This window comes from Panthera pardus, unplaced genomic scaffold, assembly GCF_024362965.1.
Source record: "Panthera pardus isolate Hobbes unplaced genomic scaffold, ASM2436296v1 HiC_scaffold_3, whole genome shotgun sequence".
NCBI lineage: Eukaryota > Metazoa > Chordata > Mammalia > Carnivora > Felidae > Panthera > Panthera pardus.
In genome coordinates, this window is record NW_026526876.1 from 18,498,402 (window position 1) to 18,522,941 (window position 24,540).

At 57.6% G+C, this 24,540-nt stretch overlaps 1 protein-coding gene across 5 annotated transcripts in view; it reads right to left on the reverse strand.

Annotated features, from left to right (window-relative positions):
- Positions 1-24,540, reverse strand: part of LLGL2 (LLGL scribble cell polarity complex component 2) — a 34,716-nt gene continuing 10,176 nt past the window's right edge. The window contains exons 1-26 of one of the 5 annotated variants that reach the window (XM_053892390.1): positions 23,513-23,612; positions 23,216-23,310; positions 13,615-13,712; positions 12,304-12,385; positions 11,895-12,010; positions 11,297-11,455; positions 9,389-9,551; positions 9,114-9,246; positions 8,747-8,801; positions 7,996-8,150; positions 5,681-5,898; positions 5,541-5,608; positions 5,241-5,394; positions 5,047-5,151; positions 4,358-4,650; positions 4,106-4,256; positions 3,641-3,791; positions 2,892-3,008; positions 2,602-2,768; positions 1,941-2,205; positions 1,517-1,670; positions 1,233-1,261; positions 934-981; positions 698-740; positions 510-571; positions 1-340 (exon numbers count right to left, since the gene is read on the reverse strand). In XM_053892390.1, coding sequence (XP_053748365.1) covers positions 333-340; positions 510-571; positions 698-740; positions 934-981; positions 1,233-1,261; positions 1,517-1,670; positions 1,941-2,205; positions 2,602-2,768; positions 2,892-3,008; positions 3,641-3,791; positions 4,106-4,256; positions 4,358-4,650; positions 5,047-5,151; positions 5,241-5,394; positions 5,541-5,608; positions 5,681-5,898; positions 7,996-8,150; positions 8,747-8,801; positions 9,114-9,246; positions 9,389-9,551; positions 11,297-11,455; positions 11,895-12,010; positions 12,304-12,385; positions 13,615-13,712; positions 23,216-23,290 — 3,069 coding nt within the window. In that variant the 5' untranslated portion in view covers positions 23,291-23,310; positions 23,513-23,612 and the 3' untranslated portion in view covers positions 1-332. Of the gene's footprint in view, positions 341-509; positions 572-697; positions 741-933; positions 982-1,232; positions 1,262-1,516; positions 1,671-1,940; positions 2,206-2,601; positions 2,769-2,891; positions 3,009-3,640; positions 3,792-4,105; positions 4,257-4,357; positions 4,651-5,046; positions 5,152-5,240; positions 5,395-5,540; positions 5,609-5,680; positions 5,925-7,995; positions 8,151-8,746; positions 8,802-9,113; positions 9,247-9,388; positions 9,552-11,296; positions 11,456-11,894; positions 12,011-12,303; positions 12,386-13,614; positions 13,713-23,215; positions 23,311-23,462; positions 23,613-24,540 lie in introns of those variants that run through there. The other 4 variants (XM_053892391.1, XM_053892389.1, XM_053892392.1 and 1 more) reach the window with 4 other exon arrangements.

Consider the following 24,540-nt stretch of genomic DNA (forward strand, 5'->3'; position numbering starts at 1 on the left):
TGAAGAGGTAATAAGGTGTTTATTAAAAACTTTTTCACCCAGAGGCAGTTAAAATTTATAATTTAAAACCCAGCCCACTACAAAAAGGGGAGGGAGAAAAAACTGTGCAACATTGACAAAAGAACCAAGACAGACAAGGCCCAGGTGGGGCAGCCCCACGGCCCTGGGGTCCCTCCTCTCCGAGGCCAAGAGCAGCAGCAGGGTGCACACTGGGGTCGGCTCCAGTCCCTGGCACAGCCCAGTTCATGGGCCTCCCGGGGCCGGGGGGGCAGCGCCCCAGGAAGCGCCCTCAGTAGTGTGTGTTCATCGCGTAGCCTGGACCCGCGACCTGCTCACTCCGCTGTGGAAGGACACAGAGCAGTGGCAATTCGGGGGCCTCCTGGGCAGGCCGGGGGGCCTCAGTCCCCCACCCAGGGGCGTGTGTGGGCTCACTCTCCTATCCCTCCCCAACTAGGAGGCATACCCTCCCAGACGCCCCCCAGCCCTGCAGCGGTGCCCAGAGCCCCTACCTCCCCCATTGCTGAGGCTGTAACCCGTGGCCACTCGCTGAGATCGCCAGTCGCCATAGCTCCTGCACGGGCAAAGACAGGGCAGTTACCATCCATGGGGACCTCCGGGAGACCAGAGGAGGACCCTTATTCCCAGAGAACTCCTGGCACCTCAGGGCCCACCCCTGCAGGCCCGAGCAGGAACTCACCCTCGGTCTCCCTCCAGTGTGCTCTGAATCTCCTTCAGGACCCCTGCAGGGTTGGGGAAGAGGCCTGCTGAGGCCGGCAGAGGCCGGGCCAGACACAAATGTTTCTCCCCCTTTTACTGGTGGAGTGTCGGACAGGTCTGCCTCCCTCAGAGTAACGGCCCTCGGTTCCACCCTGGCTTTCCAAGCCTCCCTCGGGACATCCCTCATGACGGCCCACCGACTCCTGCCCAACTCACTCTCGTCATTGAGCAGAGCGTGCTCCATCACCGGGCCAGGCCTCCTCTCTGAAAGGCAGGGGCCAGGTCAGGCGAGCCCCGAGACCTCCTCTGCCGCAGCTCCCTCCTTACTAGAGCGGCAGTGCCGGAGCCCAGAACCCAGGACTGGAAGTGATGCCGTCTCTACTCTTAGCCTCAATACCACCTGCTGGCCTGGGGTTCCCTTCCTTCCCCTTCGGTCTGGGTCTGGGCCTAAGTATCACAATGTCTCTGCCCCCCACCCCCATCCCCACCCCTGGGCACAGGGAACCCTGTCTTACCCTCTCCATCACTCTGGCTCCCTGAGTTCCTGTGGGGAGAGAGATGGTGAGGACTGGGAGTCTCTGGGCTCCCCATTCCGGCTCAGAAAGCCCTGATCCCATGAAAAATGAGGTCAACTAACCTGGCCCACCTTGAGCCAGGGTGATAAACCAAGCTCTGCCCTGGATGGCAGCTTCCATGAGAGGGAGAGGCATATGAAGGGGGGCAGCGAGCCAGAGCCAGGAGGGTGGGCTTAGCTCAGAGGAGAGGGGCCAGGGCAAAGGCCACCTGTCCTTTTACCGACCTGGCTGGGCCTGAGACCTTCTCTGGGCCTGATCCGTTGCGGGGGCAGCTGTGGCTCTTGGTTTCTGCTGAATCCACCAGACACCGGGGCTCAACCAGCCACTTGGTGGAGAGAGAGAAGCGCTCAAACTCTGAGGGTGAGATCAGGTAGAATCCTGCGGGGGGGAGGAGAAGCCTGGAGGTGAGGCCAGCCCACGGCTCCCAGGCCCTGCAGCGGCTGACGGGACTTTCCTCCCAGGAGGAACGAGGGGCCGGGGGCCTCCCTCAAAAGTTCTCCGAAGTCAGTCAGTCCAGCCTGGCCTCGGCCGCAACACCCCATGCTGCCCTTCCCAGCAGCCCCTGGCAGCGCAGCGGGAGTCCCCACCCCGCCCCGCCCCCAGGGGCCCGGCTGCCCGCACCCGCCTGCCCGCCCCCGCTGTGCCCACCTTGGCCGTATTTGGTGAAGACGCAAGAGGCAATGCCGCTGACATCCTCCCGGCGGATGCAGCTGTACCGAACCTGGGGCTTGAGCAGGGGCAGCGAGACCACCTGGACGTCACCCAGGTTGGTGAGGACAGTCAGGTGGTGCTCCCCGTAGTCCTCGGCTCGACAGCTGCCGAAGTGGGCCACGCTGACCCGCCGCACCCGCGAGCCCTCCAGAGCGGTCAGCTTCAGCTTCAGCTTGGCGCTCACCTTGGGCAGCGTGAACACCTGGGGGCACAGGGCGCGGCTCACACCCATGGCTTCCGTGCCTGGTGCCGTCACAGGGCCCTGCTCCCCAGCAACGAACGCCCAGTCTCTGTGCCCGCTCAGTGCTCGGACATGCGGCCACTACGCTTTGACTGGGAAGGGACACCAGGGCTACTTATTTCCATGTCTGTGTTCTCCGTCCCCCCTATTGACACAGGTCCCGCTTCGGTGCCCCCGTGCTGACCCCGGGGCCCGGGATCTCCACCCCTCTCCTTTTCGGTGCCTCGGTAGTCTGTCACACACCAGCTGCAAATACAACTTTAAGTGAATCCCGGCCACTGTCATTTGTGCCCAGGATCTGCAGTCCCCGGATGTCCCAGGGATCCCCAGGGAGCCCCGCCTCCATCCAAGCGACACCTTGAACTGTTCTTCCGACACCACAAGCAGCTGGTGGCTTCCCTGCATGTCTGGGCTCTTTGACAGGTCATGGGCCACCTCCAGGGGCTCAGGAAGGGGGACGCTATGTCCATCCAGCACCAGGATGCCCACCACGGGCGCTCGGTGCATCAGCTGGATCTCCTTGGCTGCAGGGAGAGAGGCAAGTGGTGGTTGATGGTCGGGGGGAGGGTGAGACTACAGACCCCACCCCACCCCACCCCATCCCAGGCAGATAAGGACCCTCTGCTCTCCCCCTGCCCAGCACTCACCCTGCTCGGCCCTCACGGGCTCATCCATTCTCCGCTCGGTGGGGGGCACACGCAGCGCAAAGGCATAGACCGTACCACCGTTGGTGCCAGCCCACAGCGAGGGGCAGTGGCGGGAGCCTGCCAGGAAGCAAAGGTTTATATCTAACCCACAGTTTCGGGGGTCAGGTGGAGCCAGGTGACCTGGGCTGATGTCCCGGCATTGCCACTCACAACCTGTGTGACCCCAAGGTCAAGTTAGCAAACCTTGTAAGCCTGTTTCCTCCTCTGTAAAACGGAATGGCTGTGGGCCCTGCCTATTTCCTGGGGGTATAGACGGGAAGAGCTGGGAAGGCTCTCTGACCGCTAAGGGACCCGGGCACAGGTGGTCTTGAACCCGGGACAGCTCAGCCCTGAAGATACAGCAGCAGATACCCCCACCCCACTCTTGCCCCGGTGGGCGGGCGGCAGGGAGCTTCTGCAGGGCACACTGGGTACTAGCAGGCACTCTTGGAGGAAGATATTCCTCCACTTTACAGGAGAGAAGCGGACCCCAGGTTAAGTGACATGTCCAAGGTCACACTTCTAGAGTGGTGGAGCCTGAGTACGAAGCCAGGGCAACCTGCCTTGGAGACCCAGGCACGGCAGAGAAAGAGGCAGGCAGAGGATCGGGTCTCCCCATGCTCCCAGCCAGGCCGGACAGCAGCCTCCAACACGCCCTCGGGCCGAAGGGTGCTCTCCTGGGCCCCCCACACCTCAGGCTGGCCACTCACTGTCCCTCAGATAGGTGTCAGCAAAGTAGAGGGTCCGGACGAATCCCGTGAAGGAGTCCTCTGCTGAGCGAGCCTCGATCTTACGCTGCACAGGGGCCAGCTCCATGTTCTGCGTACCCGTCCGCTCAGCCCTGGCGCCTCCCTCCGGCACCTGCCGTGGGTTTGGTCAGGCTGAGGGGGGCTCTGGCCTCCCCTTCCTGGGGGGATCCGATTGCCCAGCACCAGTCCTGCCGGGGGAAGATGGCCACCGCCCACCTGGTGACACTAACTGAAGACTTAACCCTCTACACTTGGGGAAGCTGAGGCCCAGAGATGCAACGTGTGTGTGTCCGAGGCCACAGAGCTAGTGGGCAGCGGGGCAGGACGTGAGCCTGCTCGGTGCTTGCAGCCAAAGCCACGGGGGAGGGAGGGCTAGTTTGGACCTGCTGCCAGCCGCCCCGGGCTCGTGGCCCGTCTCGGCCTCACCTCCCCAGGGGGACCAGCTGGCCGCCGCTTCCGGCTTGACACCCGGCTACGCCGTATCCGGCGGAAGGACTGGCGCAGGGACTTCTTCAGGGACTTCACACGGGACAGGGGGCCCTCCAAAGCCAGCTGGTCACTGGGGTGCAGCGTGCACCTGGGGGGAACATCAGGACATCAGTGCTGCCAGGACCCTAGGGTCCTTGCCCAGCACCAGCCCTAGACTCAGGCCCTGGCCACCCCGGGAGGGCTGCTCACTTGACAAAGACCTGCCGCCGCTGCTGGTGGTCAAAGAGGCCAAAACCGTGGCTTGTGCCAAAGGCCACGAGCCGCCACTCAGAGTGCAAGGCCAAGGAGGTGACCACGGCCGGGGGCTGGCACTGCACCAACACGAAGGGCTGGAAGCCGGGCTCAAAACGCACGGGCCCCGGGCGGGCACACAGGCGCTCGTGGCCCTTCCAGCGGTAGCCCTCCTGGTCCTGCAGCAGGTCGGCCTCCACCTGCTCCACGGCATGCTCCGCCTCCTCGTCATTCAGCTCCAGCACCAGCACCTGGGGTGGGGGGGGGGTGGGGGGCAGGTGGGCTGAGCCACCCCACCCCCACCCCCCGCCCAGCACCAAGGAATAGCGGGACCACAGGGACCCTGAGAGTGGGAGAGTCTAGGGCCCAAGGAGAGCTGGAAGGCCTTTCCCGATCCCTGGCCCTTAATCCTGGTTTCTGGAGGAGAAACAATCATCCCAGAGGCCTGTCTCTAATGGGACCAGGCAACCTCTATCCACTGGGAAAAGCACAAGAGCCACAAGAGTCGGTGATGGTCCTGGCGACCTCTTCAGTGGGTGCCCAGGAGGCTGGTGTCTGTCCTTGCTGCCCCCCAATCCTTGGACACCGCCCAAAGTCCCCTGATTACTCCTCCTAGCTGCACCCCCTGCCCCAGCCCAGCCTGCTACCTGCCCTGCCGTGCCCGCCACAGCCAGGTAGCCACTGTATTTGCAGAGGAAAATCTTCTGGATTCCCAGCCTCGGATCATCACTGTAGGGGTCGAAGGAGCCCACCTGACAAGGGAGAGGAGGTCCATGAGTGGCCATAAGCACGAGACCCAGCCTGTCCTTGCCCTGCCTGGTTTCCAGGCTCCCGGCCTCACCTTGCGGAGCGGGGGCCACTCATCCTCGCCCTGGGCATTGAGGTTCTCGCCGGGCTCTGTGTCGGTGAGGAACACCCGTACCGTGCTGAGTTTGTAGAGTAGCCGTAAGCAGACACCGGAGGCGTCCCAGAAGCGCACTGTGCCATCCTCGTGCCTGCGGGCGGAGCCACCTGCCAGTTGTGAGGGATGCCAGGCCAGGGGTGCCCGGGAGGCCCGGGACTGGCACGCACCCGCTCTGGGGTCTGTTCCCACCCCGCGTATTCTACTTGGCAGGAGGAGAGCGCCATGAAAGTCACCTACCCTGTGAGCAGCAGGTCCCTCTGGGGAGGGGCCGGGGCCAGACTGGTACCACCATCGATGGGCCACTCCTAAAGAATGAGACCAAGAAGTCCATGGGAGAGCTTGGCCCGAGGTGGGGCCAGGGCTGGAGCCAGACTTACCATGGTGGAGAAGTGTGTGTGCTGCTGTCTGCCAGCGGCGACGATCCGCTCCCACAGCTTCAGGGGGATGTTGGAGACGTGGTGGGAGCAGGTGATGGCGGAGCAGTGAAGGGAGGCCAGGTAGGGAGGCTGGACTGGTGGCCAACCAGCCGCCTTCAGGTCAATCACCACTAGCTCCTCCTCGGCCAGCACCACCAGGGCGTAGGGGTCATCAAAGGCTGGGGGACAGGCCAAGGGTCAGGGGCTGCAGGAACCGTAGGAAGCAGTTTGCCCCAGCCCAGCCCTGCAGGATCTTAAGCTCTAGGGCTGGAGTCAGAGAATCTGCATTTTAAATTTTTTTTTTTTTTTTTACATTTATTTATTTTTGAGGGACAGTAAGACAGAGTAAGAGCAGGGGAGGGGCAGAGACAGAAGGAGACACAGAATCCGAAGCAGGCTCCAGGTTCTGAGCTGTCAGCACAGAGCCCGACGCGGGGCTCGAACCCACGAACCGTGGGATCATGACCTGAGCTGAAGTCGGACACTTAACCGGCTGAGCCACCCAAGCACCCCTGGAGAATCTGCATTTTATTTTATTAATTCATTTTTATTACAAAAAAAAATTTTTTAAGTTTATTTATTTATTTTGAGAGAGACAGAGATAGTGCAAGTAGGGGAGGGGCAGAGACAGAGGATCCCAAGCAGGTTCCGCATTGTCAGCTTGGAGCCTGATGTGGGGCTCGAACTGACGAAACCGCGAGATCATGACCTGAGCCGAAACCAAGAGTCCAAGAGTCGGATGCTTAACTGACTGAGCCACCCAGGTGCCCCAGAATCGGCATTTTAAAAACAAGCTCCACTCGAGCCTCACTTCGGGGTGAGCTCAAGGCCTGCTTCCGGTGAGCAGGAGCCCCACTTCAGGCGAGCCCCACTTCTCTCTCTCTCCTTCTGCCCCTCCTGGGATTCTCTTTCTCTGCCCCTTGCTCACCTGGGCCGCCTCTTTCTCTCCCTCTCCCTCTCTAAACAAACAAACAAACAAACAAATAAATAAAAATGAGCTCCAGTGGCAGCGGGTGGCTCAGTCGGTTGAGTGTCCAACTTTGGCTCAGGTCGTGATCTCATGGTTCCTCTGCTGTCAGCACAGAGCCCTCTTTGGATCCTCTGTACCTTGCCCCCCACCCCTTTCCCACTCATGCTTTCTCTCCCCAAAATCAATAACAAATAAAAAAAATCTCCAAATCCAGAAACATATAGAGAAAAATCACACACCACAACCAAGTAGGATTTATCCCAGGTGTGCAAGATCGTGTCAACACATGAAAATGAGTTAACGGAACCCATCACATCAATAGGCTAAAGTAAAACACGTGATCATATTGATCCACGCAGGAAAAATATCTGACAAATCTGACACCCATTTATGATAAAAAATCTAAGTAAGAAGAGAGGGGAACTTCCTCAACTTGGTAAAGATCGTCCACAAAAAAGCTACAGCTCATGTGACTATAATAGTGCGAAACATGAAGCTTTCCTGCTAAGATCAGGAATTTGGCAGATGCCCCCTCTCTCTGCTTGTTTACAAGTCCTAGCTACTGCAGGGAGACAAGAGAAGAAAATAAAAGGGACACAGGTCAGAAAGGAAGAAGTAATGCTGTCTTTGTTCACAGAGAACGTGATCATCTCTGTAGAAAATCCTAAAGAATCGACGCCCCCCCCCCCCCCCCCCCCGGCATCCTGCATCGGGCGTGAGGAGGGAAGAGGCTGAGAAAGGAGGGAAAGCAAGTAGCCTTGTGGTGTTGAGGATGCACGGGAATACAGCCCAGGGTGTCCGGAGCAGGCCCGAGCCCCTCACCTGGAGGCCTTGGCTCGTGAGGCTGGACTCACCTGGAGGAGAGGCCCGCCCTCCTGGGAATCTCCCGCCAGGCCTCCGCTCCAGGTTTCGACATCGCCCTTTCTGGTCTTGCTTGTCACCAATTTACGAGGCTGACTCAGGGCTTTGCTGTCTTGGCCCAGCTCCAGGAGGCCCCACACGGCACCACTCGCCCCACCCCACGATGGGAGGGCTTCGCGTGTCTAAGCCGGGACCTCTTTGCCTCAGCTAGGTAGCTGTTGAGCCCACAGCCTAGATCTGCCTGCCTTGGGCTCAGTCCCATCAGAGCCGAGCAAGGGTGAAGAGGGTTCAGAGCAGGTGGGAGGTGTGGCCAGCAAGGATGAAGCCACAAGCAGGGGAAGGGAAAGGCACTGAGAGGGGTGCAGGGGGGCTGAGGGGCTCAGGTAGTGGTGCGTTTGGAAATGGACAGGCCGCATCCCCTCAGCCATTTCCCAAGCCCACCTACCTGAAGCAGGGTCTGCCTCGGCAAGGACAGTAAAGTCAATGACACGGGAGGTGAAGTCGAAGGCTGTCTGTTGGCCGTCGTGGACCACCGAGATGCAGTGGCGGTCCCCATAGCTGGCCCGCGGCATGCCCCCCTGGAAGATGGTGAAAGGCAACCTGGCGGGCACAGAAGAGCCGTGGGGTGGGCTGGGGCTCCCAACAGTACCTCAGCCACAGGCTGAGCTGGCAGCTTAGACTTTCCAGGGACCAGAGTGGCAGGACCAGGGAGGGAGCCAGTCTCAAAGTAAGTGCTCATTCAAGGTCCCCAGAAGGGGTGGGGTGGACCGCCCTCTCTTCCTGACTGCAATAACCCAGGAGAACTTGGGGGTGAGGTGGGGGCACCCAGGCTGGGGTTCCTGAGCCTCTGTAGCCACTCCTGCTTTACCCCGGCTTCCACCCCCAGCCCACCCTACTCCTGTTTATGCATCAGGTTTCCCTGTATGTCTCTGAAGAAACAGGTCTCCTGCTGAAACAGAGTCTGAAAACGGCTGATCTGAATCATCTTTCCGGGAGGGTGGAGGGAAAGGTCAGAAATGTTTGCTCAGGAATTAGCCATGAGAGGTATGAATGAATAGCCCTCTCTCCCTTTGCTGGCATCTGAGACACCGATGTGGGACCCCCAAGGCACTCCCTAGACACCGCCTCCCACAAGCAGAGGCCAGAGTAGCCCCTCGGAAGGCTGCTGAAAGGGAGGACAGAGCACTGATACCTACCCCTGCTTGGTGATCAGCCAGAAGATTTTGGTAATAGCTTTGCAAGGAAAAGGACCTACAAGACAAGGAACCAGCTTGAGTGGGCCTCCACCCCTATGTCCATAGGGCCCAGACCCTTCATGCCCATACCCATGCAGCAGATTGCATAGGAGTCTTGCTCTGAGCAGTCCCTCGAGAAAGCCATGACGGGCATCTGAAAATCTGCTGCACAATTTTGGGCAGAGCCTTCACTTCTCTGGGCCCCAGTTTTGCTTCTAGGAGTTGGGCACCTACACCCGAATGTGGGGAAGACAGACTGGGAACAGAGGACACCGCTTTGCAAGTGACAGGGCAGGGCCAGGCCCCATTAGGCGGACGGAGCACTGACCGTAAGGCACACAGTTGCGCAGGGGCTCCGAATGCTGGGTGTCACTGGACACAGGCCACTGGCAATAGCTGCCGTCGGAATGGCAGCTGACAATCAGGTGGCCGTCCCGCTGCCAGCAGACGTTCTCCAGTTGCTTCAGAGGGAGAGAGGGAAAGCGCGCAGGCTGGGGTCAGGGTGGTGGTCCTGTACCCGCAGGTCTCAGCACAAGGGCTTTAGGTGATTCGAGGGCCTGAGAGCGCCACGCAGCACCCGCCACCATCCCAGGCGCCGCCTACCTGGCTGCTGAGGAAATGGCCAAGCACGCAGCTGCCCCGCAGGTCCCAGACAACGATGAGGCCGCGGCTGTAGCCGATGAGGACCTGGTTGGGGTCTCGGGGGTGCTCCTGCAGAGCTTCCACCATCTCAAACACCCGCCGGTGGCGGGCGTCCTCGGGCAACCTGGCCGAGGGAAGCACTGTGAGCCCACGCTGCTGCCACCAACAGGGCAGGACGGAGCATGTGGCACAGTTGCTCACCACGTGCAAGTGCCAGCGTGGGAAGATCGCAGGGAGAGAGAAGCCATGCGCACAAGAGGACAAAGATATATAGAAACCTATATATCCTGTATATCCATCCACAAACGCAGGCGGTTACACTACTACGAAGAAAGGCAAGGCAGTGGCTTCCAGAAGAGTTGATGCGGTGGCTACCTCGGGGGAAGGAGGGACTCGTGACTGGGAAGGACAGCGGGGGCTCCTGGGAGGCTGGCAAAGTTCTATTTCTTTGTCCAGGGGGTGGCTGCAGGGACGCTCACTTTACAAGAATCCATTAAACCGCACATTCATACTTCGTGCATTTCTGCACTAAGTGGTATTTCATAAGGAAACAGTTTTTAAAACCCACAAAATAAAACTCCCTACATTAGGTTGGTCTGGCCTTGAGCCCTGTCCCCCTCCTCCTTCTCTGGGCCCGGAATGCTGACGTGAAGTCTGGAGGTGCTGAAGCCAACAGAAGACCACGAGGTGGCAGACAACGGACCAAGAACCCACACCAAAGAGGGAGAGCAGGAAACACAGACACCTGGACCCCTCTCTGCCAACCCAAGCCAAACCTCTTTTCATTTAGAACAGGATTTACACTGGCAGGAGGGGCTTCCCGGGGCACTCAGGTTGGGGGAGGCCCCCCGGCAACTAGACTCCCACCAGCACAGAGTCAGGTGGGTGCCGGCAGGGCCACATGTGAGGAACAGGTCCTCCTGCTGTCCTGGCCACAGACGGGGCGCCCAGGCTGAGAAGCCGCCATGCCTGCTGACCCGCAAACAGTCCTGCTCTGACCGTGGTCGTGCTGCCCTGACGCTACCCTGCCGGGTGGGAAAGACAGACGTTTGGGCTCAGGCGGAGCCAGCCCCAAGTAGGAATCCTCCCAAACCCAGCGACACTCTTCCTTGGACAGTGGGCCCTGAGCGATGTGAGCACGTTGGAAGGCCAGTCCTTTCGGGACCAGGGTCCTGCTCCCTTGAGCCTGAAGCAGCCCCACATCCCAGGACCCCGGCCTCCTCTCTGTCCCGTGAAATGGCAAAACATTCCACCACTGCCAGTGCTTCGTCTCCTCCTCCTTTGGACCCTGGCACCCTCTCTCCACACCCAGACCTGATCTGACTCCCTCTCTGTTGCCGACATCATCGTTATGGAGCAAAGCCTCCAGAGTGATCCGAAGAAACCTACAGGCTTATGGCTGTCCAAGAGCTTTGGCCATGGGGCCTGCATGCAAACGAAAACTTAGCACAGACTCCAAAACATAAATCTCACCAGGAGTTGCCCCACCTGATGTGGCAACACGAGGTTTGGGCCCCACCTGCCCCCCTGCGGAGCCCCTGGGGTTTTGAAATTCACATGATCAGCGTGAAGACTGCTGGACTGAGACTTGGTGACATTACGAAATCATTTTGAGCATCATTTTCCTCACCTTTAAATGAAATGACAGGTTACCCCCAAGACTCCTCAGAGTGCTATGGTGCTAACACATTATGGGGCGAGAGTCTCAAGTTAGGGGACAGGTTGGGGGCTGAGGGTCTCTTCTCCCCTCCCCGTAGACTTCCCAGGAGAGAAATTATGAGCTCCCAAGACACTACTGGGACTCGAGGGAGAAGGCCGCGCTCAGCTGGAGGGAACAGCTTCCTAATGGCAACAAGGTGTCCAGCTCACCCCTGCAGCACAGCGTCCGAGCCGATGGTCCGGTCCCCCAGCGTGCGGAAGGCCGGCAGCTGCACCGCAAACACGGTGCCACTCTCGGTGCCCAGGTAGAGGAGCTCGCGGGAGGAATGAGGCAGGACCACAGTGATCTGTGTGGCGCTGGGGGCGGCCCTGAGGACGAGAATGGCTGCCTGTGAGCTGGCTGCCACTCAGGCAGGGCAGACCCCGGGGTTAGGATCCCCGACTCCCGGCTGCCCTCGGCAGTCCTGGGAAAGGCCGTGGCTGGGGAAAGCGGGCCCGTGAGGTCCTTTAACGGGGTCTGATGGTGTCTTGGGCCAGGACAAACATTTTGAGTGTCTCCTGCCAAGACAGAAGACAGATGGTAGAGAGCGTGGGCTAGGAGGCAGAAAAAACTCCCCAGAGCCTCCTGTGCAGACGGTGTAGGCGTGGAGGGCCCTGCTCCTCCAGAGCACCCGCATGTGGGGATGTGTTGGCTCAAACAACTGCCAGGACCACCAAGGGCTCCACAGGACCTTCACAGGGTGATTCCACCCAGGAGTTGGGTGTGCCGGTCAGGCCGGCCGGGAGAAGACGGGTACCAGGTCCTTACCCTGGGGGGCCACGCAGCGTGAAACTCTCATCTTCCTGTAGCTCTGACACCCCGCCTCTGACCTTCAGGCTCCACAGGTGGAGGCTGTTGTCGTCCAGCAGGGTGACCAGCTGGCACTAGGGAGGGAAGGGGACAGGAACCAGGAGTGTGTGGTGTCGCTAACCAGGGAGGGCCAGCATTCACTGGGGCCCTTCACACTGGGGCGGCCCACCCCGCGCCGGTTGATTCAGGGAGCCCCAGAACCAAAAGCCCCCTGGCTGCTCTTAGGGTGGTCTGTGAACCGCAGCTGGGGGAAGGGAGGTGGTCCCAGGCCCTCCTATCAGAACCAAACCCAGGACTACTAAACGCCTGCCTCTCCCCACCCCTTCCAGGTGATGTGAGAGTAGGAGGATGAGGAGGGCCCCCTCACCTGGCCAGGTAGGAAGTAGATCTGTACCACAGCGTTGTTCTCCCGGTGCAAACCCATGAACTCCACCCCTGGGGCACCATAGCTACGAGTGGCAGGCTCAGGAAAAGCTCCAGAAGGCAGGACACCACCCCTTCCCGCCCAAGGGCCAGGACCTCTGGGCCCACGTGGCAAGGAGTGTAAATATCTCAGCGTCACAGAAGGGCTTGCCCTCCTCCCAGACGGCAGTGACCGGGGCCTTGGGTTGGGAGGAGACGGCAGTGGCCCTGGCCCAAGGGCCCTTGGCCAGCGGTGATGTCACCCCGAGGTGGAGCCAGCTCCAACCAGGGAGAACTTTTCCAGCCAGGCAGGTGTGTGTGTGTGTGGCGGGGGGGGGGGGGGGGGGGCGGGCAGACACCCCAGGATGGTGAAGATTTATCCCAGTAACTGTTGGGCTGCTTCCTACAGTGCCCCCCGCCCCACCTGAGCTGCAACAAACCCATCAGCTACCACAAGGTGGCACCTGAGAAAAAGGGCACCCCCATGGGTCCACCCCAGCAGCTGTGGCACCGGGGATTGGTAACCAGGATGTGGCTGTAGCCTGGCAATGATTAACCAGCTGAGGGAGTGCTATTCGCCACCTCCAGCCTAGGCCAGCCCGCTAGAGGTGTCCCCGCCTCCCCCGCCCCTGCTGCATAAGAGGAACAGGAGGGAGCCGCAGCCTCACTGGAGGCTCCAGCCAGGCTCCCCATGGGTGGTTCCCCATCTCCCAGTACTCCCATGTCCCAACTGGCTCAACTCTAGGGACTCAGGGGGGATTTGGGGCTGGGGAAGTTCCCAGACTTGTAGTCCAGGCCAGAGGACCCAAGCGGTGATCCTTCATCATCCTGGAACCCTCGGGCTTGCCTCTGAAACGCAGAGGCCCCCGTGGCCCAGAACCAATGCTTTGGATAAAATGTGGCCCTTTCAGACCAATGTCCTGCCAACCAGGAGTCAGTTCTACTCTCTGATGTGCCTGTGTGTACATGGCAGGTGTGCACGGTTGGGGAGAATCTGGAAGGCTTAGCACTGCTCTTCAAACCCAAGGACACCCTGGTTTGGACAGCACCTTGGGCCTGCTACCCCGGGTCTACTAAGCGGGAGAAAGGAAAACAAAACAAAAAACTTGACTCCACCTCCGGCATTTGGGGCTGACTCCCAAGAGGCTACGCAAGAGGGTTCCCCAAGAGGGAACATCCCAGTACCAGGAGGGGTCATCTACAACTGACTTTTGTTTGAATCCCGCCAACGCCAGGGCTCCTCCCCCGGTGGGAGCTGGGAGGACAGAAAGGATACAGCTTGACGGCTCCGGAGCGGGTGCCAATGGCCAGGATGCGCAGAGACGGGCTGTAGCCAAGGGCGCTGGGCTGGTGTGGGAAGCCATGCTCCACCGTCTGCAACGAGAACCATGTGGGGATGGAACCTGCAGACATGTCCCCTCTGCCCCGCCACGGCTGGGGCACCAGGGCTGGACAGAGGAGTGCAGCACAGAGCCACCTCCAGCAGGAAGGAGAAATTCAGTCACGTTCGGGTTCCTACCCAGATACCTGAGTGCTGAGTCAATCCCAGACCCGTTTGTGACCCAGTCTTAGGCCCTGGGGCCAGCCCTGGGAGCGCATTCTCCCCCGACACCACACTGGCCACTCGATGCTTTCCAGGAACTCTGACTTGGTTCCTCCACCACCCATACTGTGGGTGACTGACCCAGTCCTCCCGTGGGGGGTAAGGGAAGCTTTGGGGGGGGGGGGCCTGCCACAATGGACCAGATGGCTCGGGAAGCCTGGTTGTACCACAGGTCTGGGGCATCCCAGGGGCTAGACAGAACCCCCCAGTAGCCTGTCCCAGCTCTGGGCCATCCGAGGCTCCTCCGGGGCCAAACACCTGCTCTCTCGCAAGTCTTTCTGTCGTGAGGTCTCTCCACTATCTTTCCAGAAAAGAAGCTTCTAGAGTTTTGTTGCAGACACATGCTTTTGCTCATTTCTTCTTATAGAAGTAATACACATTATAGAAAACTTGGGACATATGAAGGAGTTTGAAAAGGAACACAAAAATCACCCATACTCCCGCAACCAGAAGTGACCCTTGCTAACATCTGTGAGTCTTTGTGTTGCGACTATACACGTGTGTGTCTCTACTTAATACAAAGACCTGACTGGGGTTGTGCCACACGGATATATACGGACATGCATAGCTTTGTCGCCCACTTGTCCGCCTGTATGTAGTGGGCCCAAACCGTCAAAGGCACTAAAGTGACTTTTAAACGGCTAAGGACTATTCCCTACATAAAGGTGCCCTAACTCACAAGGCTTTAGCTGTTGAACACCTTTGTTTCTGCGGGTTTTACAGTTGCCAATCAGTTGCATTGACGACCTTTCTTGGACTCCTACCTTTGCTTACAACTTGGGAGTATTTCTTTAGGCAGAGGTTCCAGTTCTGGAACTCCAGGTTTAAAAGGCATGGGTGTATACACTACAGATCTGGGTTGATAAACCATCTTCAGGAAGGTTTTTGGTTGTTTTTCTCCACCAGCCCTCCCCACCCCCCACCTCCCACCCCAGGGGATGCCGAACCTGTAGAGCTAGATCAGAGCAGGGCAAAGGATGCCAGCCAGCTGCTTTACTTTTCGTTTTTTAAAGCAATGGAGACTCTGCCCTGAAGAGAAAGGTTGTACCAGTCAGGCGGCTCTCCTTAGGCCCAGGGTCCTCCTCTAGGCTTCCCTCGGCTGTCCCATCAGGCCTCAAAGGAGCAGAAAAGGAGAAGTCCTGACGACGGTGGGCATGATAGTTTAGTAAACTCAATGCTGCCTGTTGGCTCATCCAGTCCAGGATGGTGGTTCACAGGAGGAGGCCCTGAGCTGGGGCAGGCCAGGAACAAGAGCTCCACGGAGTCTCTATTCTGGGGACACATAAGTGGAAGGGCCCCCCAGGTCTGGCTCTTTGCCAGGAACTAGTCTGCCCTACAAATGGCTATACCTGGAAGGGATGGCCTGGAGAACAGAAGTGACCCAGCTGGAGCCCCCCCTAGCCAGCCCAGGTCCCAATTCAGCTATGTAAAAAATGCAGCGCCTGGAAAAGCCTTGGGGAGATAGCAGAGTGTCTGGAATGTAAACATTTCCCAGGAAAAGGGGGTGGGGGGCAGGGCATGTGATGGTGTTTGCGGGGACAAGCTCGCCCAGAGCCCCCTTCCGGCCTCAGCCAGTCTCAGATTGCTGGGGCCTCAGGAAATCAGCAGTCAGGGCTTGAGAAAAGTTTCCTGGGACGGTAGCATTTTTCGATCATCCCAATCAGCAGGAACACAAGGCCAAAGCCTCTGGAATTTGGAGGAGTCTGGGGAAAAAGTCCTGCAGGAAGGAGCCCTGTGCCCAGGAGGAGACCCGCGTTGCCAAGTAGGACAGCTGTGGGCTGCACGGAGATATGGAGCATTTATAATGTGGCCAGTGCCACCAAGGAACAGAAGTTTTCATTTTAATTAATTAAAAAAAATTTTTTTTAACATTTATTTATTTTTGAGAGAGAGAGACAGAGATGGAGTGCGAGCGGGGGAAGGGCAAAGAGGAGACACAGAATCTGAAACAGGCTCCAGGCTCTGAGCTGTCAGCACAGAGCCCAAAATGGGGATTTGAACCCACAGACCACGAGATCATGACCTGAGCCAAAGTCAGACACTTAACTGACTGAGCCACCCAGGCACCCTTTAATTAATTTAAATTTAAGAATGGGCATACAGTTCAGTCACTGAAAAACTTTCCAGGTGAGTTCTTGGGTTCTAAAGGAACAGGGGCTGGAGTCAGGCAGACCAAGATGCAAATCTCCCAAACTCTAAGTACAGGGCACACAGTTCCAAAGAAAATTTTGTGTCTGAATTGAACTATGCTGTAAGTGTAAAATACACTTGGCGTTTCAAAGATTTTGTGTTAACAAAAAACCTAGAAAAACCCTCATTAACTTCTATTGACTACATGTTGAAACAATATTGGATGTTTTGAGTTAATAAACAAAATGTATTATCAGGGGCGCCTGAGTGGCTCAGTTGGTTAAGCATCCGACTTTGGCTCAGGTCATGATCTCACGGTTCGTGAGTTCAAGCCCCACATCAGGCTCTGTGCTGACAGCTCAGAGCCTAGAGCTTGCTTTGGATTCTGTGTCTCCCTCTCTCTCAGCCCCTCCTCTATTCACACTCTGTCATGTGTGTGCACGCACTCTCTCTCAAAAATAAACGTTTTTAAAAAATTAAAAACAAAATATATTATCAAAGTTAATCTCGCTTGTCTAAAAACTGTTGTAATGCAGCTGCTAGGACATTTTAAGTTACACATGTGGCTCATGTTATACTCCTGTTGGGCCGAGGTGCTGCCCTAGACAATTCTGCCTCAGGATATGGGCAAGAAAGTCAAGCCAAAGAGAAAACAGCATGCAGCTTTCTTTTTCTGTTAGCCTCTCCAGCCACACGTTATCCTACCAACCCACCGGCGGGAAGTTCTCCTACATCCCACCTGACTTACTCCTGCTGGTGGGTCTCTTTTCCTTAATCTGGAGGGAGACAAAGGTTGGACCCAGCCTTCAGTTTCTTGCACTTCTCATTTCCCACCGCCTCTCTCTACTGCCTCTCGTCTCCACCTTCTTTTCCATAAGCTGGTTTAGAAAGAATGGGGACTGGGGCGCCTGGGTGGCTCAGTTGGTTAAGCATCCGACCTTTTTTTTTTTTTTAGGCTTATTTATTTTTGAGACAGAGAGGGGGAAAGAGAACGTGCGTGTGCGTGAGCACAAGCAGGAGAGGGGCAGAGGGAGAGAGAATCCCAAGCAGGATCCACATGCGTAGAGCCCAATGCGGGGCTTGAACCAACAAATTGTGAGATCATGACCTGAGCCGAAATCAAGTGTCGGACGTTCAACTGACTGAGCCACCCAGGCACCCCAGCATCCAGCTCTTGATTTTAGCTCAGGTTCATGATCTCATGTTCGTGGGATCGTGCCCCATGTTAGGATGGGGATTCTCTTGGGATTCTCTCTCCCTCTCTCTCTGCCCCTGCTCTTTCTCTCTTCTCTTTCAAAAAAGATAAACTAAAAAAAAAAAAAAAAAAAAAGAAAGGCAACATCGTGGATGGAACTAGAGTGCATTATGCTAAGTGAAATAAGTCAGTCAGAGGAAGACAAATATCCTAGGACTTCACTCATATGTGGAATTTAAGATACAAAACAGATGAACACAAAGGAAGCAAAAATAATATAAAAACAGGGAGGGGGACAAACCAGAAGAGACTCTTAAATACAGAGAAAAGACTGAGGGTTGCTGGAGGTGGGGTGTTGGGTAGGGGGATGGGCTAAATGGGCGAGGGGCATTAAGGAAGACACTTGTTGGGGTGGGCACTGGGTGTTATATGTAAGTGATGAATCACTAAACTCTACCCCTGAAATCACTGTTACACTGTATATTAACTAGCTTGGATGTAAGTTAAAATAGTAATAAAAATACATACATACGTATCAAAAAAAGAAAGAATGAACAAATGGGGACTGAGTCAGGCCCACCAGGCTTTGAATCCCCTTCTGCCACTTAAAATGCCTTGGGACTTGGGTGAGCTCTTTGCCTCTCTGAGCCTCATTTTACGTCTGATAAATGGGAGGATACCTACGACTGCATCGAGCAGGACCACCCGCAGCTTGAACAAAACCCTCAAGAAGACGGTGGCTGGAAGGTTCAGCCCACCCCCCAGAGCACAAAGGCCTTGCCCCCTAGAGCCTGCCTTCCTCCTGAGGCAACAGTCCCTGGAATTCCTCAGGATACCTTCCTCAAGGGATCATGGCTCCCTCAAGAACAAAATGAGGGGAGGAAGCATCATGGTGCCCACACCTGGGCAGGGACCAAGAGAGTAGGTTCAAATGTAATTAGTGTGGGGACAGGGGATTCCCCAGGTCTGTGGAGGGGTGGGGAAGAGAGGCAAACCTGCAAATAAAGCCCACAAATCCCCAAAGGAGGCTGCAAACCTGAGTGCAGGCAGGGGGAGGAGGTGTGGCTCCAGACCAGTTCCAAGAGGCCTGGGGGTCTTGTTGGGAATGGGGAAAGAGGGGGTTTGGATTTGGGGAGAGGACAGAGGTCAGTTAGGGAGGAGCTAGAAACCCAGAGCAGCCTGGCCTCCCCTTTCCTTGGCTGTCCCATCCCCCAACTTCTGACAGCTTTTTTTTTTTTTTTTTTTAATGTTTTTATTTATTTTTGAGACAGAGAGAGACAGAGCATGAAAGGGGGAGGGTCAGAGAGAGAGGGAGACACAGAATCTGAAACAGGCTCCAGGCTCCGAGCAGTCAGCACAGAGCCTGATGCAGGGCCTGAACTCACATACCGTGAGATCGTGACCTGAGCTGAAGTTGGAGGCTTAACCGACTGAGCCACCCAGGCGTCCCTGACAGCTTTTAAAGACGCAGCCCCCCAGCAGAGTACAAGGTCGATGCGGGGCACAGGAAGTGGACTCAGCCCCAGGGGTGCCCTGCTGTGGGACTGCCAAGGCACACAGCAGCCCTGAATCATCCCTCCACCCAGGACAAGGGGTGGGAAGGGGCCTCAGCCTAGGACAGCAGAGGCCTCCAGCTCAAATTCAAGCTGGGAGGTTGCCCCAAAGCCTGACAGCCACTGATGCCAGCCTCCCCTACCTCCTGAGCTCAGCATCCAGCCTACCTGGCCCTGCCCCCATCCTGCTACCTGGCTCAGGTGACCTCTGCCAAGGGAGGAGAGAACAATGAACTCTTTTGACAGCAGTTGGGAAAGGAGAGATTTGTAGGAGCCGTCAAACTGCAACATTAGCCTAGTGTGGGGAAGAAAGCCCCTTCTGTCTCTTGCTGGCTCCAGGACCCCATTTCAAGTTCTCGGAAGGGAGAGAGCAAAGGCTGTTGGTCAGAGACAGTGGGGGCCCTTCATCTTGTCCTCAGTGAGGGAGGACGCCGGCCAAGATCCAGGGCCTAGGATCTTGCTGGGGGGCTGGAAGGAGGGCTGTCTAGGGCCAGAGGGGTCACGCCCAGCCGCTGGGCTGGGTGGCACTGCCCTGTACTGGGTGTGGTCAGCTCAGATTCCTGGCGGTGGCAGCAACCTGGCCCTCCCTGTGTGGCTGTCACCTGACACCAGGGGCCCAGCCACAAAAAAGCCAAGACAAAACAACCTGGTCCTGGACAGGGGCAGCCGGTCAGGAACACACTGTTTGTTCAGGGCCTGGGGGTGGGGGGAGTGTGGGCGGGCTGGGCAGGAAGGGCGCAGAGCCGTTATCAACGGCTGGTTTCACCAGGGGAGGGAGGGGCCTCAAGTGATTTCCAAGGAAGGAGTTTCACTATGGCATGAAGTTTCTGTCCCCTTGGCATCACTTCCTCCCCACTGACATGTCCAGCAGGCTCCACAGTCCCCTCATCTTGTCCTCGATGGCTCAGAAGACTAGGTCAAGGGGAAAGAAACTGAGGCTTGGGAGGTGAGGCCGCCACCCTCAGGGGCCAGCTGGTAGGTAGATGGAACCGGGGGGACCTGGTTCCCAGCCGGCGCTACCACTTGCCATATACTCAGGCTGTGCAAACCTTAGAGGCCTCAGTTTTCTCACCTGTAGAATGGGAACGCCACCAGCTGTGAGGCAGCGGTCACGAGGATGGGGTGAGGCACCAACTGTGTACCAGGCACCATTCAAAGCCATTTAACTTGCTTAGCGTGCCAACCTGGATGTAGAGACTATTACGATGCCCGCTTTATAGATGAGGAAATTGAGGAGCCGAGAGGGTAAGTAACGTACGTGTCTGCAGTGACTTAGTGAGAAAGCGGCACAGCTGGCATCTCGACTCGGGCCATCTGGCTCCAGCCTCCCTGCCCCTAACCACGGAACCACCCAGCCCCTTAGCTGGTTGGCTGAGGGTTCAGAGAATCCATCCGCAGGCACAGCTCCTTCCCAGAGACCACCAGTCTGGTCTGCACACTGCTTGCTGCACCAGCCGTAGGCACCCTTCAGAGGGCCCCTCACCTCCGCGTTAATAACACCTGCACTGATGGGCCACCCAAGGCTCAGAACTCCAGCTCTGTGTATCCATCCCCCTGTGTGCGGACACCCAAGGCTTCCAAGGTTCCCCAAACTCAGTCTCGGGCCAGAGAAGGCCCATAGAGCTGTGCTCCGAATCCCTAGCCACCAGCCACGCACAGCCTTGCAACTTAGACCTTAACTCATTTAACCTTCCCACCAACTCTCTGGGGTAGCTCCTGTCATCTCCCCTGGACAGATGAGTGAGTTGCCCGAGGTCACCCACCTGGTGAACCTTGACACTCAATTCTGGGGCTGGCACCACTAACCCCTGGACCAAACTGCCTCTCAATAAATGGATAACCATTGTTATTCTGTCCAAATTAAACGGATCACTTTCCCTTAACCTGCTCCTCACCTCTCCTGGGCTCCCCACCCCAGTGCCTGGCACCATTAACCGCCCGGGATGGCACCCCCACAGTCACGCTGGGCACCCACCGCCCTTCCCTGCCCCCCTGACTCCTACACCCCCATTGAGCACCAGGCCTCATGCCCTAAATAGTTCTCTAATCCAGCGGTCCTCAGCTAGGGGCCACTGGGCAGTGTCTGGAGACATTTCTGGCTGTACATCTTGGGAGAGCAGGGCCAGGCATGCTGCTAAACTGTTCTCACCACATAGCCAGCCCCAAATGTCAAGAGGGAGGAGGTTGAGAAGCCCTGTTCTATTCACACCTGCGCCCCCTCCCTCCTCCAACGGCCCAGGCCTCATCCAATCACTGCAATACTCTTCTGAGAAAAAAAAAAAGTTCTTTTCTAAACTGTAAATGGGATCGCTCACTGTCCTGCTAAAAACCCACCACAGCTATGGTGTGTTGGGCCCTAGATTCCCAGGTTCCAGGCTCCCTCAAGCTGACTCCAGGGAAGCCTGGGGCCGGGAAAGGGCTGGCATGGGTGGGACCACCCAGGCTTCCAAATATTCCAGGATCTGGCCTCATCCCCCATTCCCAACCCTTCAGGGTCCACCACTCACTCAGTGTCTAGATGAGACTAAACCAGCCCACATCCCCCCCCCCCTCCCCCTTCCTCTTCTAGTCCCAGGAAGTGGAATTTCTTTCAGACCATCAGCTCCTTCCCTCTTTCCAAACTATAAAAGTCCTGGAGGGCAAAGATGTTATCTGAGATCCCCATGGCCCCAGCCCTGGGTAGTAGTGCTCAGGGCAGGTTTCTAGCAAGTGAATGGAAGGAGGAAGGGATTCAAGGAGCCTCCTCTCTCCCTCTCCCCAGCCAGGCCTAGGGGATGGGGCAGCCAAGTTTGAAGGCCACCAGTTGTGGGGCCCTGGTTGGGGGTGGGGGGGTGGGGGGGGGGGAGATGATTTCTCTGCCCCAGCCCCACCCCAGCCCCACCCCAACACACAGTTGGAACTTGGGGCAGGGGTTCCTCCCTCTGCTGAGCCCGTCTGTCCGGTTTCTACTAGAATTGGCCACCTTTTTGGGGTGTGAGATCTCTCAGTGTCATCAGGGGCAATGGAGGCATACATAGGTCACCCAAGCCCCGAGGTGGGTGATGATGTTCTGAGACCCCCCCCCCCCAAACTCACGGGTTACTTCCTTCGAACCAAGGGTGGCAGGCCCCCAGGGGCCCCGAGATCCCACATTCCCAACACCTGTACCCCGTTTCCCATGGCCCAAAAATCCTGCCCACAGCTTCCTTCTGACAGTGGGAGGAGGTGCTCGTTTAGGGAAGCCCTCATCCCACAGGGGGGTGGCCTCACAGCAAAGCTCCATCGTGACACCTGCCACAGGTCAAGAAAATCAGAGGAAAATGGCAGGACACGTGGGGACTGCCACCAGCCTCAAACAAGCCCCTGGGAACTCTCTCTCCCTGGGAGGAAGCCTCTGAAGACAGACAGCAGCTAGTGTTCCTGGACCACAAACTATTTAACTCCATATAATCCTTGTAACATGTCTACGACGTGGGTGACAGGCACAGGGTCACCCAAGTGCTAAGTGGCCAAGTGAGATCTGAAGCCCCGTCCATCAGCACATCCCAGAGGGGTCCCGGCGCCCCTGAGGAGCAGAGCACCATGGTCCTCCGCTTCCTGCAGTCCACCTGGTGGGGCAGAGGGAAGCTCAGGCTCGCAGGCCATGGGCCCAGATCAAAGCAGACATAAGAGAGGCTAATTACCCCGAAACAGGAGCAGATTGCTAGGTGGCTGCAGAGCCAATAAACCACGTTGTGCTCCTCCTGTTTACAGGGCAGCTCTGGCCTTCTCAGGCACCAGCCACCCTGGGGAGGCCCTGGGGAGCTTCTGGGACCTCAGGAGCAGCAGGTTTGGGGTTGGGGCAGCCAAATGCCAGCTGTGGCACATTGTCCCAGGCGCCTCTCCCCGCTCACCCAGGCCTAGAGCTGCCACAAAGAGCTGTTGCGTTGGGCCTACAGGGACAGCTGCATTTTCCTCTGGGGGCAACGTGAGGAGAAAGGGGACAGCCACAGCCTGTGGTCAGTGCCCAAGGGACCTGGCATCATGGGAACATAGTTACACCTTGCAGGGTTCAGCCTCCTTTCACCTTTCTTGTCCCTAAGCATCCTCAACAGCACCGTGAGGAGAGAGGTTGTTTTATCCTTATTTTACAGGTGGGGAAACTAAGGCTAGACGAAGCAGGGTGATTTGCAGAGGTCACACGGCCAAGGGCACTCGGGACAGGGAGTCCTGATGCCTGGGCATCCCACTGCCCTTTCCCAGGAAAGCCTGCCAACCGGACCCCACTTCCAGAGTCAGATTCCCAAGAGGGACTGCAGGCAGCACCGACTGAAGTACCTTAATCCAGGTAAAGGCAAGCTGAGTGCCCCAGCCCGTGGAGGGTGGACAATATGGTGCGTGCCATAAACACCTGGCCGCCTCTCCCACTTCCCCTTACCTTGTTAAACTGGAAAAGGTCCCGCTTGAGCCTCTCCCTCGCAGGGTCATGTCCTGGCCTCAGGAACCGTCTCATCGTGCCCGGTGTGCAGCCTCCTAGCGAAAGAGGAGGAGCCGCTGATCACCAGGGTGAGGCAGACGCACAGCCCCGGCCCCAGCGCCCATCCTGGCTCCCAGGCCCCAGCTTGGCCGGGCCCAGCCCCTCTCCCCGGGCCCACAGCGGCTTCACCGTCGACCCTCCTGCGCACCCTCGCTCCATCTGCAAAGTACAGTCGAGGGACCTCAGGGACTTCTGTACCTGGAGGTCCGGGGCTGGTTGAAGCTCTAACGCTTGCTCCTGGCCACCTGTGGCCTTATAAAGCCAGCGGGAGAAGCTGGGGGAGGAAGCCATTTCACCTGGCTTTATAGGAGTGGAGGCCCTGAGGTTAATTAGCTTAATTGTTAACCTGTTTTCTGAAAAACCATAAAAGCCCAGCTAAACAGAAAGGGAAACTTCCCAAGCCTCTCTCACGAGAGCCAGTTGGGAGGCAGAAATACAAAGGCTGTCCGCCAGGGCTCCCAGACCAGAACCCAAACAGGGGCAGGAGAGAGGCCCGGTAGCTATCTCTGGGGGCCAGCACCCCCCGGGCAGACCCTTCCTGCTGACCGCAGGGAAGCCTCTCCCACCACAACTGGCAGGAGCTTGAGTGGGTGACGTGCAGGGCACACAGTCAGAGGCCACTGGGGTTTCGGAAGCCGCAGCCCTCGCCCTGGGCTTCCCGGCTGCATGCCTCCCGCCCCCCATCTCTGTCCACCCCGGTCCCAGCTCCCCTGGGCTCTAATGGGGTGCACCGTGACTCCCTTTCCCATGGGCCTAAGTGGAGCCTTATCAGAAGAAATCTGTTCCCAATAAAGAAACCAGCTCAAGGCCCCAAACCCATTGGCCCAAGCCATCCGAATGTAGAATGCATTCCCAATCCGAGGGCAACTATTTCTGGATCATCCTTGGGGGAAGGGAGAAGGATCATCTTCTTTTCAGTTTCCGGCTTCCAGTAGCACGGCCTCCCACTGACCACAGGACACCAAGGCCCGTCCTCAGGAACACAGGGGCTCAGGCCTACTCGGACACTATAAAGAGACTAAGCAGACCCGGCCCCTGCACCGGAGGAGGTGCAGATAAAGACAGGCCAGTGTAGCATGTGGAGTGAGTGCCCTGCCAGGGGGCACCAGGCCAGGGTGCAGGTTGAGGGCAGCCCCTGGCCCAGACTGGGGGATCTGACTCGGAAAAGCCCCCGGCCCAGACTGGGAAAAGAAGGATCTGAGACCTGAAGGATGCCCTTTAGTTTC